At 44.5% G+C, this 17,081-nt stretch overlaps 1 protein-coding gene across 7 annotated transcripts in view; it reads right to left on the reverse strand.

The window, feature by feature from the left end:
* Window positions 1-17,081, reverse strand: part of PPM1H (protein phosphatase, Mg2+/Mn2+ dependent 1H) — a 261,613-nt gene that overhangs the window by 84,419 nt on the left and 160,113 nt on the right. For all 7 annotated transcript variants that reach the window (XM_039865886.1, XM_039865885.1, XM_039865883.1 and 4 more), the window contains exon 6: window positions 13,870-13,988. In XM_039865886.1, the coding sequence (XP_039721820.1) occupies window positions 13,870-13,988 (119 nt within the window). The remainder of the gene's footprint in view (window positions 1-13,869; window positions 13,989-17,081) is intronic.

Raw genomic sequence — 17,081 nt, forward strand, 5'->3', positions numbered from 1 at the left:
TTTAAGAGGCCCTTTTTTTCTTTCCTGGTTGCAAAGATTTACAGTTAAGAAATCCTCAGAAATTTCTTAAATTTATCTTTGGATCAAATCTTAATAGGCTGGAAAAATGTTGCTAAACTGTCAGGGAGAGTGAATCTGAGCCAAGCTTAATGAGGTCAAGCTCAAGTCCAAGTTGTGGAGGAAGGATGACAGGCAGCCCCCTTGGGGCCCAAGGTTATTTGGCAAAGGCCGACAATGTCCCATATCCAACAGGTCATTTCGGAGTTTAGAAGTATCCTTTATAATGTTTCTGCCACAGGCTCGCCATTGTATAGCAGGCTTTCGTTATTTGCAAATCTAACTTTTGGGGAATGGGGTCATATTTTGATGCACTGGGTCCCTGGATTTATGAGCTGGGAGTTGTTGTCAATGGGCATCTCGATCATATGATTCTTGGAGGAGTTCCCCATGAGGCCAAATGCTACCAGGTCTTCTTTTGGTCCTTGGAGTGTCATTTAAATGAACCAAAGTCTGTAGGCCCTAAGCTATTATACAGGCTGATGCGCTTGTGCTAATACAGTACAGCAGTCTGGATTCAGGCACAAATAGGATACATGAATTGTAAGAGTATGGTTAATATTTAGTGATATAATTGAAGAGAGCTGGTAGGTGCAGTGCGGCCTAGCTTGTGTGTGTCTGGCTATCTGTGATGAAAGAAACAAATAAAAGGGGGTTATGGCTCCAGGAAAACTTTTTCCATAATAGGGCCCAAGCTTTGCTCCCTGACATTGCCGTTGCCCTTGTGTAAGTCCCCTGATTAGTAAGGCCAACCCACAAGTCTTAGGAATATACACCTACCTCTCGCCTTACTTCCATTCGCATGCCTGCACCAGACCCTGCCTGGAGTTCTGGGAGCCATAATCATGCCTCTCTTTTCGCCTAAAGACTCCTCTTTCTGCCATAAGCCTATGAATGATGATAGCAAGAGGCAACAGAACTTGCTTTCTTTTCACTGGTCCATGTTCTTTGAGAAAGTTGACTGGGTTAGAGAAGGGATTTCACACTTTGTGACCCACCGTGAGAAATGTATCATCAATCTTGGTAACCCAGTGGACAAATACCTTCCCAAAAATAGTATTCACTCTTACCATGTGATGTACACTTTGATGTTTTTTTCTCTCTATGCTACTTAATTTGTTTAAAATGCTCATCTCCATATACTAAATTGACCTCACAACCCACTAGTGAGGTCCTTACCCACAGCTGAAAATGTGGGTAGAAGAACAGAACCTGCTCCTAATACATAGCTCAAAACGAGGAGCTCAGGCTTTGACCAGATGAGAGTAATAGGTTCTACCGGATTAATTCGTGAATATGTACCAAGCACTTGCTATGTGCCAGGCACCAGCACGGGTGCTGGGAATAAATAAAATAAAATAAAATAAAATATAAAACATATATAAAATAAAATAAAATAAAACAAAACAAAGATCATCTCTCGACTCACAGGCCCAAGGTTAGCAGTGGAAAAAGATTCATATAGAAGAAAATGGTTTGAATTAGTCTTTTGAAGATATAATTGATCACGTATGCATGTAAAACAGAACCCATGATGTTTCAGGATAAAAGATTCTGGATGACTTTTAGGGAAATTTCAGATTTTCTGATTCAGTATCTAGTTGGTAGACATTAGCACTTGGCTAGGAGAGCTTCATCTTCTAATCAATAACATTTAGATCTCCCACAGGTATGAATCAGAGATCCTTATTTTATGCTTTCTCAGGGACCATTCATTTCGAAACAAACTTGAATTTCATTGGCATTACCTTTATATTGTATGAGGCCACGTCGATATATACAAATCAGAAAATAATAAAAATTGACCCCATATCCACGAATGGTGGGGAGAAAAGAGCAAATAGATTGTTTGCTACAAAGAGCATTCTACTGCGGAGGCCACTTCCTCAGAGCTGGCTTTGCAGCCCCGCTTCACAGAGCCTCCCTCACACTGGTAATGACTATCGATATTTGTATCCTGAGCACCAAGTCCTGCGGTATCCCCTGGGAGAAACCACTCACAAGCGGGCTGGGACTCTACCCTATGCTACATGGTTTCAAAATTTCCACTTAAGTGCCCCTGAACTGGTAACACCACAGTGGGCAGAGCTCAAGTATCTCAGAGTAAGCATCAATGCTTTTTCGAGTTTCCTGTTTTATCTTTAAAAGCCATGAGAATTTTACATGAGCATACACAAAATCAACATTGATTTCAACACACAAAAATACCCTCCTCGCCTCCCCTCAAGAAAATCTTCAGGTGAAAGAGATGTTTATCCTGTGGCTTCCCACACTCTTCTGGGAATCCAGATTATTCAAGCCCCAGGGTAAATGCACAGGTCTGGGCGACGGTTGCCAATCTTCACCAGAGGGCCTCTCAGCTCCTGCATCAAGGGGGCCCTATTGTTTTAGAAGATGGACTGCCAAGGCGGCGACTGTTAAATTTTTTGCTGTTGCCTCACCCCTGACACAGAATTCTAATGTGCCCAACATTTATTGTACACTTCCTTTGAGCACTGTTTGAGCACTTATATTTTTCAAACTTATTTCATTTTTAGAACAACTTTGTAAGAGATATTAACATTAATATTACACAAGTAAGAAAATGGAGGTCATACAACTAGGACAAACAAAAGTCAGGCTTACTTCCAGATCCTCTCCAAAGTGCGTTGCACTCTTAACCATGGCCCTCTGCCCATCTCTGAAGGCTATGAATCTGTGTGAACATCATAAAATGGCATGCTATGCAACAGGAATGCTTAATTACTAATCCTCATCCTCAGAGTAAATCATAAAAAAAATTTAAGTCTCCTCTTTCCCCCCCTCCCCAGGTTTTTGCTCTAGTTAAGTCACACAGAAGTTTAAGCAAACCACTTTCTCAGGCTTTTTCTTCTCTTGACAATATGGTAGTATACAAGGTCTCTGTAGGATTGACTTTAACTTGAAGTTTGGCTTTCAAATTGTTTGGTTGTTAATAAATTGAGACTAAATCTTCAAACTTGGGTGCCCTGTTTTTCAGAAGGTGACTCAGGACCACCCGGAAGGATTAGGCAAATTTGGGGAGAGAATATCATTTACTCAGGATGAACAGGAACGAGAAACCAGCAAGTTAGCTGCCCTGGGAACATGAGTCCTGAACTACTCTGTGTATTTATACCATGCCTGGGGCCTATCCAAGTTATGGGCACGCGCATCGATAGGGGAAAAGAGAGGCTCAATTCTACTCTGACCCACCGTTGGCACCAAAAGGTTTTATCGCCCCTTATCCTTTACTGCTAGTCCATCCACAGCCCTCTCCTGAACACAGGCCAACACAGATGGGCAAATAGGTTCCCAAGCAACAGGAAGATAACCAGGGGGCAAAAGTCACAAACCTGTTAAAGGGCCTGGGCTGCCCAATACTCTTTAACCAACTGTTTCTGTAAGCTGTTGCCCAAGGTCAATGTGTAAGGATATACAGGGGTCACCTGAGAGGCTTTAAAAAATGCAGATTCCAGGACTTTAGGGATTCTGGAATGTTTTTAAAAATCACCCCAGATGAAAAAGCTTCACTGTGGGTAAACATTCCTCTACCAGCTTTGGTATAGGATTGTAACCATCCATCTCTGGGCCTGTCCTACACTTGATTATAAGCACCACGAGGGCAGGGATGGCCTTCCTTGTATCTCCGATGCCCCATACAACACCCGCGTCGCTGAGTGAATACCAGGTCAAGACTGATTATCCGACAGCGATGAAGCCCTGCACTCTGTCCTTTGAGCTACCAAGCACGATGCAGAGGATCTGGTTTACCCTGAGGGACTGACAAGGCTGTTTTAATCCTCGTGGAACTGGAACCTAGAATTTGGCAGAGTATTATTGCCTTTGCCAGAGCAATAAGATGAAGAATGAAAAGTGAATGTGTTACCGAGATTTCCAGTTTCGGAAAGATCTGTATTCAGTTCTTCAGCAAGGAACAGACATAAAACCTTAATTAAGTCTGCTCTGAAGAAGTCTCTGATTTACTTGTCTGAGGGTGAGAGGAACAATACGGTAGGTAGAATGAGATGCTTTTTCAGTGGTGGTTCACCAACCCTTGCCCGTGGAATCCTGGGTCAAGCGGGGGTTTTAAACCAGTGCCCCAGCTGATTCTGGAGAAGATGCTCCCAGGCCATGGTGGGTTAGCACCTTTGTGGGATTTTCATCTTGAAACCAGCAACACTGGTTTTTCCTACTCTGAAACGTGATGGGCAGAGAAAGGGTGGCAGGGAAAAGGAAACACTTTACCAAGCTCTGGTAAGAGTCAGCTTTCTAACTGGAGGAAAGTAGGTTGGACACAGGAAAATGTTTCCTTGGCAGAGCTGTAAAGTACCTGGAAACCTGCTGGAGCGCTGAAGCATTCACTCCTCTGGAATTTCCTTAAAAACAAGATCTTATAAATAGGCTGAGAATCGGACCATATGTCCTTCTGAATACACTGTCAGCTCCATAGTTCTGCTCCGCTGTGTGTCATTTTCATACTTCACAGAGGTAGAGCGCTCTTACGGGTGGGAAACGAAAACTGTTTATTATTGCCATCCTTAGCATGGTATTCAGAGTTCCCCATGAGTTGGCTCCAATCTACTGACCTAGTTCAATAGTTCACTCCGTGCCCTCTCACTTCCCTCTGTTAGGCTACCACCGGAACTTTCATCTCGTTGATACACACCAATATCAGTGTGGAAGGAGGGTGGAAACATTAACTCTTTACTTCTGTGCTGGTTAGCAAATTATGACTGTCCCATGCCCCCACCCCATCCCCACCTGCTGCTCTCAATCTTCCCCTGGAATCCCTATGATTTAGGAAGTAAAGAGTTAAAGCCTGGCATGGCAAGGGGTTTCTAAGAGCCTAGTCCTCCACGTTGAGTGTCAGAATATTACCTCTAGCTTCCACATTTCCAAAATATTCATCTTCTTTTCATGCCTCTGGGCTTCTACTGGGGCTATGTTCTCCGCTTAGATGTCCCTCCCTCCTGCCTTCAAGCCTCTTAAACTCCTCTCCTATTTCAGATTTTGGTTCAAAAGTAGCCTTTTCCATGAAGTCTTCCCCAATCCCAACCTCCCTCTTAGAAACAACCACCCACTCTGCCACGAACACCTGGCCTTCTCTTTAAACTCCTTTTTATAAGCCCTATATTCGGTCTTGCTTTTGTTACTTATTCACAAATTCCAACAGATCTACTTCCCTCACTCCTGAGATTTTAAGGATAGATTTATAGGTAAAATGGCATTGTTCAGTAAATTTCCAGAATGTCGGCTGGGCCATCTGGTCATTCCTATGATGCTAACACTGTCCTATTTGATAAGGTCCCTCCTATGTGAGGACATGCTTTGCAGCCGAGGGGCTTGGATCCCTAGATCCTTGGTGAGGCTCAGGAGGGCTGCAGTGGTTCTGTAACAGGTCCAGCAGCTAGGACTCAGAAGGGAGACAGAAAGTCGGTGTATGGACACCCCACCCTTCCCCCCCCCAACACAGATAAATAAACAAAAGCAATCTACCCAGCAGCATCTAGGGATGGAGGGGCTGGTACAGGATGGCTTCCTAGTCATATTGTTTCTCTTCTTGTAGATAGGAGCCCCTCCTGGCATGCTGGGGGACAAACCTGCCAGGCAGAAGTGGCCAGCACATCCTGACCTTACTTCAGTTTCTTGCTTCTCTAAACTAACCCTTCCCCGCTTTTCTTTTTGGTTTCTAGCCTCTTCTTTGAGAAACAAGCATCTCAACACATATTAGGTTTATACCTTCTGAGACAAGGATCAGATCCTGCTGATCCTTTCACTCTTCATAATAGCTAGTGATTTTATACACACACACACACACACACACACACATGCACTTGACCATATTAACTCATGACATCCTATTATTAGCTACTGTCATTAGCTCTACTTACAAATGGGAAAACTGAGTCAGAGAGAGGTAACATTATTGGTCTAACGTACTTGGGGACTGACCTAGCCGGGGAGCCTGGCTCCACATCCCTGTTCTTAATGGCTATTCAATGTCCAACATGCAGCACGTGTTTGATAAAGGATTGCCAAATATAAAACAATGCCTTTTGGGTTCCTCTGCTAAAAGGACACTGACTATTTTAACAGGGATTTTTGCAAGCACTTGACATCCTGAAACTTCCCTGGAACACGTGGCGCTAAGTTACCAACACACGTGTACAACGATGGTCCCGGGGAAAGAGTAGTACATGAATGGGAACGGACCAATGCTGTAACTGTTTGGAGGGCCTGAGGGCAAAATAAATGCTTGGGAGTAGTTTGGTCACTTTAGGAATGATAAATTTACACTTATAATTAAAGCAGAGAAAGGTGAGCGGACCATCAATAGGGAGCAAGCTGGTTGGGCATCTCTCTTCTTTCTCCTCGCTGTGGCCTGACAATGCCTGTCTGTCTTGGTTTCCAGCCTTTTGTAAAGACCTCATAGCTTCCACTGGCCTCATGGGCAGAGTGGCGGGGAGGAGGCCAGGGGAGCGAGGAGTCATTTATCACTGTCAGGAGATGTGCTGCACACAGCAGGGCAGGCTTTCTTCCCTGCTGTTCCTGCAGCTAGAGCTGCAAATCTTGAAAAGATGCAGAACATGCACACTGCAAATAACCATTCATCATCTGGGCTCCAGGAGCCCGGAAGAGGCCCCTCCCGAAGAGCCGCTGAGCTGCTCTGACTTCAGCTCCGGGAACGTGGGACACAGGGACGTTTTGGGTGCCCGAACCCTGTCCCAGCCGATCCCCACCCCACACAATCTATTGAGGTTTGCGGTTAAAATGCTCTGAAATGACATCCAAGCCCCTCTTTTCTCTACGAAGTCAGATTTCCAAATTGCTTTCAGCAATCGGATTGCTGCCAAGGTGGCTCATAATCATTAAATTATGAAAATACAAGTTGCTGGGAGGAAATTAATACCAGGTTTAAATAGGGGAAGGCCTGCTTTCTTGTGAAGTAATTATAAAATTCTCTGGTGAGTCTGAAAATCCTCCCCGTGAGGTCTACAGCATAACTGTAAGGTCTGGATTCGCACTAAAGCGGAACTGAGAAATCCTTCTGTGCCCAATGTTGCTAGTCAGGGACATCTGCAGGTACATATCCGAAGATTGGGTTAAAAGTAATTAAAAACGAAAAGAGGGAAAAGGACAGAGTTTGAATTTTCCAATTACTCTTTAAAACTCAGGAGTCAAGCTATTAGAAAATGCAGGCTTTCCAACGAAGACTAATAATGCTGAGCTAATTAGACCCACAGGTCTGGCCAACATATCAATTCAGGCCCCAAAGAGGAACACTGTCCCTTTAAAAACTGCCTAGGGATCAGTGGCAAAGCTAATGAGGAGTGTCAGTTGGGGCTGCTTTATTAGGTGGTCCTCCGGAGGGTAGAGCTTGGGGTTTCTGTAACAGGGCTTCTGTGCTTGATTCAGTAAATCAACTTATATTAAATGTGCGGTGCAGCTCTGGAGCTGGCTTCATAAAGCACTGTGTGGCGTTTCTCAATCTGCCTGTCCTCGTCCCTGTCAGCCTGCCTGGATGCACTGTCAGAGGGTGCCGAAAAGAGCAATGTAGAATAAGATAGAAGCTGGAACTACAATGTTTGTAAAGCTTGACCCAGGGGCTCCAGACCATGCTTGGGGCTCCCTCCAGTGAGCTGAATGGCTGGTAAGCAGCCCAGAGCTGTGGGACTGTGGCGCTCGCCTTCAAACTGGGCTCTAGGCTGCAGATCAAGAATAAAGGTCACCCCAAACAGAATGGAAGGGTTGGCAGTGAAGTTGCTTTTTAATCCAATCCTCGGGGTCTGAAATACTCTCTGAGAAGTAAAATGGAAAGCAAGAGGAACAAAAGTGCCAGCGGCTAGCACCAGCGTAGGAGGCAGAGGGGAGGCCGGGAGAGAGGTGTGCTGCTGATCGGAGCCAATGAAACAGGTCTTCCGTTAGGCTTGCCAGTGAGCGACTGCTGGGGACAAGTCGTCTCTAAATACAATGACTGACGCCCCTGAAGGTCTGAAGGGTGGAGTGAAGCCTATCCCATAGATGACTCAGTGGTGGAGCCAGAAGCCATAGAATGTGGCCACACCATTCCACTCTCCCTGGCTGTGCTCGGCTGTCCCTTTTCGGTTTGTTTTTAAAGTCTTTGCTGTTGGGATGTTTAGTTACAGACAGCTCTTTTGCATCATCCTCCACCTCAGCTAGACCTACACCCATTTCAGCAGCCACTCGCCACATGTGGCTACTTAGCAACTGAGATGTGGCTAGTGCAACTCGGAAAATGAATTTTAATTTTAATTTATTTAACTTTAATTTAAATTTAAAAGGCCACATGTGGCTCGTGGCTACTCTGCTGGAGAGCGCACTGAATAGAACATATTGCCTTTGCTTTAATAAAAGTAGTAAGTGCTAAAAGAAGAAAATGGTAGTTGACCCAAGTTTGTTCCCAGTGGAAAATCCTGACTTGCTCATAGTTTTAAGGGAAATACAGGAAGGGAAAATTACCCTGCTGTGTCATCAAGTTAGAATCATAAAGAGTGAAGGGCTGCCAGAGATAAAAATGAAAGGTTACCATCTCTGGAATCTTTCTAACAGAAGCTGTCTTTTCCAGAAGCTCTGACAAGCATCCCCCACCAGACACGGAGATAGGCAGCAAAGGGCAAAGGAAGTATTTTACAAATAAATGAGAGACCCAGGTCTAGAATTTGCTCAAGTCCCCAGAATCTTGGCAGAGCAAGGACCATTACCAAGGAGCCTGTCTCCCAAAGCTGTAAGCTCTTTACTAAGAAGCCATGCCATCTCAAGTTACGGGTCCCGCCTATGCCTTGAAATGAGACCATCATAAATGTTGGAAAGGCTCTGCTTAAAGAAAGAGTTCTGGTGTACTTTACTCATAACCAGAACCGTCTGGGAGCAATCTCGCATTCACACGATGGACTGCTCTTCCTCTCTGGCCCTCGCTCTCTCTACAAATCCCATCAGCTCAGGAACAGCTGCCGGAGACTCTGGCCCAATGCCAGGGGTGAAGAAGCTACAGCCCCCTCCCACGCGAATGTCCTCCTGGGCCCCCGGCTTGCTCATCACCCCATGTAGCTGGACAAAGAGCACGACGAACACTGATCTTACATGAGAGAGTGAAGTCACCAGCAGGCACAGGAGTGGGGACCTGATGCCACAAAGCCAGCTGCGAGAAACTGTTGTTTCAACTCGGTAACATAGATGCTTGCCAGCAAATTATGGCCTGAGATGGCTCGGAGGGCTGCGGATCAGAACAGAAAGCTCACAATGCCAGCTAGTGTGCATCACGCAATAGCAGCTCGACACAAAGGGCTGGGGAGGAGGGGCAGCGGCGAGCACTGAGTGCAAGGCCGAGTTTCTGGCACCAGGACCAATGGCACCAGGCACAGAAGGTGAGAGCTGGGCCGCATCAGGGACCAACTCAGCTCTGGGGGTGTTGTGAATCAAACCACTGGGCAAACTATCTGAGGAGAGGGGGAAAGGGAGGTGGGGGAGCCAGGGAAGAGGCTGATTTCATTATGAAAGTCCTGATGACAATAACCTTTTGTCCTCTACGCAATCTGGGCCTGCCAAGCTGCTCCACAGTCTCTGAGAAAGCACGAGGGTGGGAGAGAAAGGATCTTCGCCAGGAGGCAACAGACTCATCCTTAATTATGAGACAAGGCTTCCCAGAGCTGACATCCTCTCCCACACTTCCTCCCCACTGCAGACATACCACAGAATGCTGGTATGATGCTCCTCTAATGAAAGCAGGCAATTTTTCTAAGCATAGGAGATCTTGTCCTTTGGGGACCTTCCCTGCCATCAGCACCCCAAAAGCACACACAGGCTCTTAGCAATTTGGCCAACGGTCTACCGGGTCGGAGTGAGAACTAGAAAAGTTACTGCCTCAGCAGCTCCTGAAATGCTTCATCACATCCTCTTAAACCCTAAAGGACTGTCAAAGAGACGCTAATCCTAGGGGATAGAGGTCCCCTGCTTAAATTTATGTCACAGCTCAAAACTGAATAATGATGTCTAATCGCCCTGAAGGAAAGTTGACTGGTGTATTGTATCAGAAATCTGGGTTCTAGTCCTTATTCTGACACTTTTGCGTTGGCGGGAGCTGAGCAAACCACCTAATCCCTCTGAGCCTCAATTTGCTCAAATGCAAAATGGGAACGAGGAGGAGGAGTCATTTGGCATTTAGCAGTTCAGCAAAGTAGTAAACAGTGTGCGCCCTGAAGTGATGCTGTCCAGGTTCACATCCCAGAGCCTCCCCTTACTAGTTGTGTGACCTTAAGCAACTTGGCCTCTGCACCTCACTTTCCTCATCTGCAAAAGGTATCTGGCTCACAGGATTGTTAAATATGAAGAATCACGTAAAGCTCTCACCACAGTAGCTGGCCCTTAGCTTTCCCAGTAACTGTCAGCTAGCCCCATTACTATCATCAGTGGGGAATAAAAGGGGAGATAAACATTTCCACAACTAGCAATTTACTACGAGGATTAAACAAGCAGCTTTGCAACAGGGGAACCCTTTATTTGTTAGAAAGATTTCAGAGAAACAAGTTAATGGGCCAAGGTGAATTCCGAACCAAGAAACAGAAAGAGACTAGGCAAGGGCTTACTTGTCTCCTTGAGCGTGACACATTCCAAACTGTTCACCTTAAACCAATTCTAACAACTTGGTAGTACAGCTGACCAGTCAAAATCTGTGTGTAAATTTTGACTCCCCAAAAACTGAACTACAGTCGTCCTGCCGTGTCTACAGGGGATGAGTTCCAGGAGCCTCACGGATATCAAAATGTGTGAATGCTCAAGGCCCTTACATAAAATGCTGCAGAACAATGCTGTCGGCCCTCTCTATTCGCCAACTCCCAACCACAGATTGAAAATCCTGGTTTTGACAGTTGGTTGAATCCGCAAATGCAAAACAGAGGGATAAGGAGGGGCTGACTGTATATTTATGAAAAAAATCCACGTAGAAGTGGACACGTGCAGTTCCAACCGGTATTATTCAGGGGTCAACTCTAATTTAAGGCTTTTGTGGGAAGAGAGGCTGCTGATCCCTTTCCAAGGAATTGCCAGCCTTTCTCTTGCTATAGACAACTCAAAAAGGCAGCAATTTGCGGTCCCGTGTCTTTAAATCCTTAATAACTGCTAGATCTGAGGTTTTCTGTTAGAGTTTAAAAACATTTTAAAAAGGAATTCATTAAAGTGGGGGTGGGAGTAACATAGGCGGTGGTCTATTTTGGTTTTAAACATCTCAGCTTCTTCCAGCAAAGGTGTAAAGAGCTCTCCTTTTCCCGAAGTCTCATTTTCAAATCAAAAGTAAGAACAGGTAGGAAAGACACCAAGGGGTACATAAATCTCCGCTCATAGCCAAAGCTGAAATGGATCTGCAAATCATGTCTGATGGAAGCCATTCTCAGTCTAGGCTGAGCCTCAGTTATTCAGTGTGGAGTTCCATACACTAAACGCAGCCCGCTTACGGACCGTTTACTGACTTAGGGCCATGCCAGGGCTGCATGTGTGTGTAAGAGAGAGAGCAAAAGACAGTACCTGTGTGCATACAAAGTTGGATGTAATCTAGTCCCTAGACTTATCTACATTTTAAAAATTATAAAACGGAGGTAATCTTTAGCCATTTGTTTACCAAATTTGTTTTGGCTGCTTAGATCTCGTTTGCCTTTCTGGCACAGAGCGAACATAAAAACAGTCTTATGTCAAGTTCAACATGTCTCACTCGTATGCAAGTTTCTCGTTCCCACCCTTCCCATCGACCACCCACATCGTCGACCTGTCCCCCTCAGCTTCTGTCAATTACACCCCCTTTCTTCCTTTCACCCAGTAAGCAGTTGTGGCCTGTCTACTATGTGTCAGGCACAGGATGAGGCATGGGGCTCCCTCTCAGGGGTTTATCGACTAGTTGAAGAGACATATTTAAACAGATAATTGGAGCAATTAATGACTTAACCCCTTATGTTTATCCCTTGGCCTATATCACCTAGTTTCTTTCCTTCTCTGTTTTCTACTTCCATTCCTCTGTTTGGCCCTAGAGACCTCACTTACACATTTCTATGATGTTTTTTTCTGGTTTCTTGAATGCGCTTTCTCTCTTAATCAGGTTCCTTCGAACTCCTCTTAGAACCACCTTACTAGAACACTGCTTTCACCACTCATTCTCTTTCTCAGAAACATACACGAGTAACCTACAGTCAGTCCCCCCACGGTAAATCTCAATTTCCCTTACACTCGATTACGTTCTCTTAATACCAGCTTGGTCTGATTTCCCTGACGCTCCTCTTCATTTTGTCATTTTTCTCGCTGTCTCTTAAATCGACTCTGTTCATTTGCGTTGATAATCACGTGAGATGCCTTTCCTTTCATCGTTCAAAACTCTGCAAAATTCAGACCAAACCCCCCAATGCTTTTCTGAACTAGAGAAGCCCTCGCTTTACACTTTTCTGTGACAAGTGCTGATTTGGCTAAGTGAAAAAATATGAGTTTACAAAGAAGACCCAGGCATTAGGGTAATGACTCTGGGGCACCAAAACTCCAGAACCCCTTCTGGTAAATCCATTTATATTTCAGAGCAGGGGTAAATATTTTAGGCTCTGTGGGTCTTATAGTCTCTACTCAACTGCCCTGTTGTAATGTGAAGGTAGTCAAAGATCGAAAGTACACAAATGAATGTGGTTGCATTAAAAAAAATCACAGAAAGGAGATGTGGGTGGAATTTGGTTTTTAGGCCATAGTTTGCTGACCCTGCTCTAGAAGAAGAGCGGATGCCAGTGAAGATTTTCTCTTTTGAATGGCAAAGTACAACTGGAAGTGCCTTAGATCATCCCCTTATTTTCCCAGGGTAGCTTAACTGTTCCTTTAAGACAATATGTACCCTCGAAGATTTCCAGCCTGGAAGACATCACCATGGGAATTTAGGCCGTGACCATCTGTTATCACTATTTTGGTCAATGAAGAAGAGATAATGGAATCTACTTCTTTGCCCGTCTTGGAGATATGGCGAGGAAGGAGTCCACTGTCCCATTATCCTGCTATATCCTCCAGACTGGCGAGAGGCTCAACGGTCAGGATCCAGGGCCTAAGGGCGAATCTTCACCCACATGTCTACATTCCAGGCATGATCTCTCATTTAATCCTTATAACCCTATTATGTACAAGTACTTTACCATCATATCTATTTTTCACATAGAAGAAAAAGATGACGTCTTAGTTAATGTCAGCCACCAATACACTACAGAAATAGTCTTGGTGCTTTGTGTGTTTTGGAGCTAAACCACCCCTGCAGAGATTGTTATTTCGATTTGACTGTAATAAAATAATGAGGATAGCTCATTACCTAAAGTCTTTACAACGACTCTTCAAAGAGTATATGTTTTTTCACTTCATCTGTGGAAAATTGGGCTCATAGCGGTGAAGTGATTTATGCAACTTTGCCTATCTAGAAAGGTCAAAGTTAGGGTTCAAATCCAAGCCAGTCCAGGCAAATAAACCTCTGGCCCGTTCCTTAAATAAGAACCAAGTTTTAGGTGTTTTAAAAGCCCCTGAATGCTTCTTCTGTGTGAACTGAGGAATTACATCAGCTTTGTGGGGCCTAGGGACCCCAAGGAGGACCTCAGAGAAACAGAGCACTGTGACTCGAGAACTGTGTCCACGTGCAGACAGCAGAGGCGGCATTGCCCCTTTCCCTTCACCACACCCCCGGGTCTCTGGCTGTACCTCCTGACCCAAACTGTGCAAGTGGCTTGTTCTGGCGATGACGCTTCCTTCACACACACTGTGGCAGAGCCGAGGCGGAGGGAGGCGTGTTCTTACCAGCCTGTCATATTAAAGTCCCTGTAGAGCATCTTCTTTCCAAGTTCCTTCCTCTGCACTCTCCTTGGAAACTCCAAATGTGTGAACTCATTTCCCAGCAAGTGAGGCTGCATGAATGCCTAATAGCAAAAAGAAAAAGAAAAAGAAAAAACGTAGATTTAGAAGAAAAAAATAAGACTCGAGGATGTTTTGCAAATTGAGACAGGCCATATTTTAAAAACAAGAAAATCCTTCTCATATTTTAAGAGAAATAGATTTAGGAACCTCAATACAAACAGAATATCAGCAAATAAAAATCACTAACTTAACTTATAAAGGGATATCCCTTTTTTTTTTGACATGACAGATTAATTGTAATCAAAGACATGTATCCCCCAAGTCATCAGGAAAAGAGACTGAGTTTCTCCCAAGGTTCACTTTTTAAGTCAAATCTAAGATGGTTTCGCTTTCCTGAATGGCATGTTGTGGAGGCGAGACAGCTCATCCTGACTCTCAGCCTTGGCTTTCTCCGCTCTCCTCTTGCTCACACTCCTAGTCACCATGGCCTTGCCTTTGAAACCTGCATGCGCATCTTCACCTCAACACAATGGCCTCAGAGAGAGGACTGGGGCTGGAAACACCAGACAGGAACTTTCCGTTGGATGCCCTCCATTTTGCTCTGCAGTAATTTGATCATGTAATTGGAAGACTATTCCAGAGCAGATGGCTTCTTCCCCTCCCCCAAATCCCTGTTCACACTACAAAAGTCTCGAGCAAACAGCCACTTAGGGAATTGCTTTGAAACAACAGTCTCATTGTCATGTTCAAAACTCAGATCCAGCTATCTATCCAAGAGAGGAAGTGCTCAAGAGCTAGCTCCCCTGCACTGAGGCCACATACCATAAGCAAACCTGCACTACTATGGAGCAACCCCGTACCAAGCCATATGTGTGTTATCAGACCGTGGTGGAATGGATCTTCTCTCTCTCTCTCTTTCTTTTTGGCATGGAAAAGAGTGGGCAGAGCAAATCATGGCCTGGCACTGCAGGAAAGCAAGGGATCCCTGCCATAGGACAGATGGTCATGTCCTCAGTCTACTGGAAAAAGGCATCTCCCACAGCCTCTGACATCGGCAGATCTCCCGCCGATTCTCACAGTGGTTCAGGGGTATTAGTTAGAAATTAGTCATCAGAACTTAAGTGTGTCGGGAATGAAAGGAGGCAAACTGAATTGTCCCCAGGCTGGTCAGATCTGGCCAGATAACAGAACTCTGAGCTAGAGATTCTGAGCAGGCGAACTGTTCTTACTGTCTGCAGCAGCCTCAGAAGTTTCCAGGGCTGATGGGAATTCTTGATCATCTTTGAGGGACTCTGAAACCTCTGCTGGGTGTGACACTTGGCTGCTGATGGGTATTGAGGACGCTAAACACTGGGTTTTACAGAGAGGTTCCCTGGGAAGGAAGGGAACTAATAACAGGGCAGGTCAGTGGTGTGGGCTTTAGGTGAGACAGACTTGGGTTTGAACCCAAGGTCTGCATTTATAAACTGTGTGATTTTAGTGGGTTATTTAACTTCTTGGGCTTCAGTTTCTTTATCTGTGCATTGAGATTAATTATATATTTGTCTTACACTATTTTAATAATGAAATGATATCTATAATGCACTTATCATGGTTGTCTCTGTTGATAAAATAATTATGTTCATCAAATGATTACTAAGTCTTTTATATCCTGAGTACTGTGCTAAGTGCTTTGTGAGTTCTCATTTCACCCTCGTAACAACATTATGGCAGCACTGGCTACATAATGTGTGGGGCCCAGTGCAAAATGAAAATATGAAGTCTCGTTCAAAATGAAGATTTTTAAGACTGTGACAGCAGAGCATTAAGTGTAGGGGCCCTGTGTGACTGCACAGTCACACAGCCATGAAGCCATCTGTAGGGTAGATGCCATTATTTTTCCTTTATTTTGGTCCACCCATTAAAACTAAAACAGAGGCATTAAGTCGATGAACAGCAGCATCTATTATGTACTGTTTATTGTCTCTCAGAACTTTGGGGCTGCATCAGCATGGAGTTTTTTCTCATCCCCTCAACTCCCAAGCTGGACTAATACTGATTTAGATGTTACTGTATCAGACATTTGATATGCCTTATGTTATTACCCCAACAATACTACAAAGCACGTGTCGCAGACTTAATTTACAAACGAGGAAACTAAGGCCTAGAGAGGTTACGGCACCTAGCCCAGGGTTATCAGCCAGGCCTAGTTGGTTGTAGAGCCTGAGCTTAATACCATGCCCATACTCTCATCCTAACCCTTATGTTGGACCCTTAACCTACCCATACACACACAAAAAACCTGCCCATTCACATACACACACAAACAAAAATAAATAACGGGGCAACAAAAGGCCTATAATCTTGTCGCTCCTATAGCGTACGAAGTCTAAATTACAAATAGGTATCCGTGAAGACCCAGCTGAACAACAGTACAGATGCGCATACAGCCTGGCCACAAGATGTTCCTGACGTTATTTATAACAAGTAACTGGAAGAAATCATTTAATTATACAATTAAATAATTGAGCATAAATTCCATACAAAAGAATTTGATGCCGCCATTTACAATGATGCTAAAGAGAGTATGTACTGGCATAGAAAGAGCTGATATATTTGCAAAAAACAGGTTACCAAACAATATGTGTATGTGTGTGAGCTTATGTGAACCGTGTCATGTGTATACAGATCTCTATATTAGACATATATGTATACAGTTGGCCCTCTGTATCTGTGAGTTTTACATTCACAGATACGGAGGGCCAATTGTATGCATTGTTTTACATCATTTTATATAAAGAATTTGAACATCCTCGGATTTGGTTCTGGAACCAATCCTCCATGGATACCGAGTGATGACTATATATAAACGAGCACATATGTGTGTAAATATAAATACGCGACACACTTATATTATTAACACACAGGCTAGTCTCCAAAGGCCATTCCTAAGTAAATTTCTTCACCAAGCCAAGTGACTAAGAGGGGTGAATATGCAGAGGTCCAGGTGCTTGCTTCCTAACAGGAGCATGAGTGGGACCTCTGACAGTGCTTTATTCAGGTCCCCTCCTCATGCCCTTTTGTCGGTATACATTTGCCTGGGCAGTTATATCGGTAGACATGCCGAGGCAGATGCCTGCGGGGCAGCTGGAAGCTCCTCAGCAGCTTTGCTACCT

This window comes from Pteropus medius, unplaced genomic scaffold, assembly GCF_902729225.1.
Source record: "Pteropus medius unplaced genomic scaffold, Ma_sr-lr_union100, whole genome shotgun sequence".
NCBI classification, from domain to species: Eukaryota; Metazoa; Chordata; class Mammalia; order Chiroptera; family Pteropodidae; genus Pteropus; species Pteropus medius.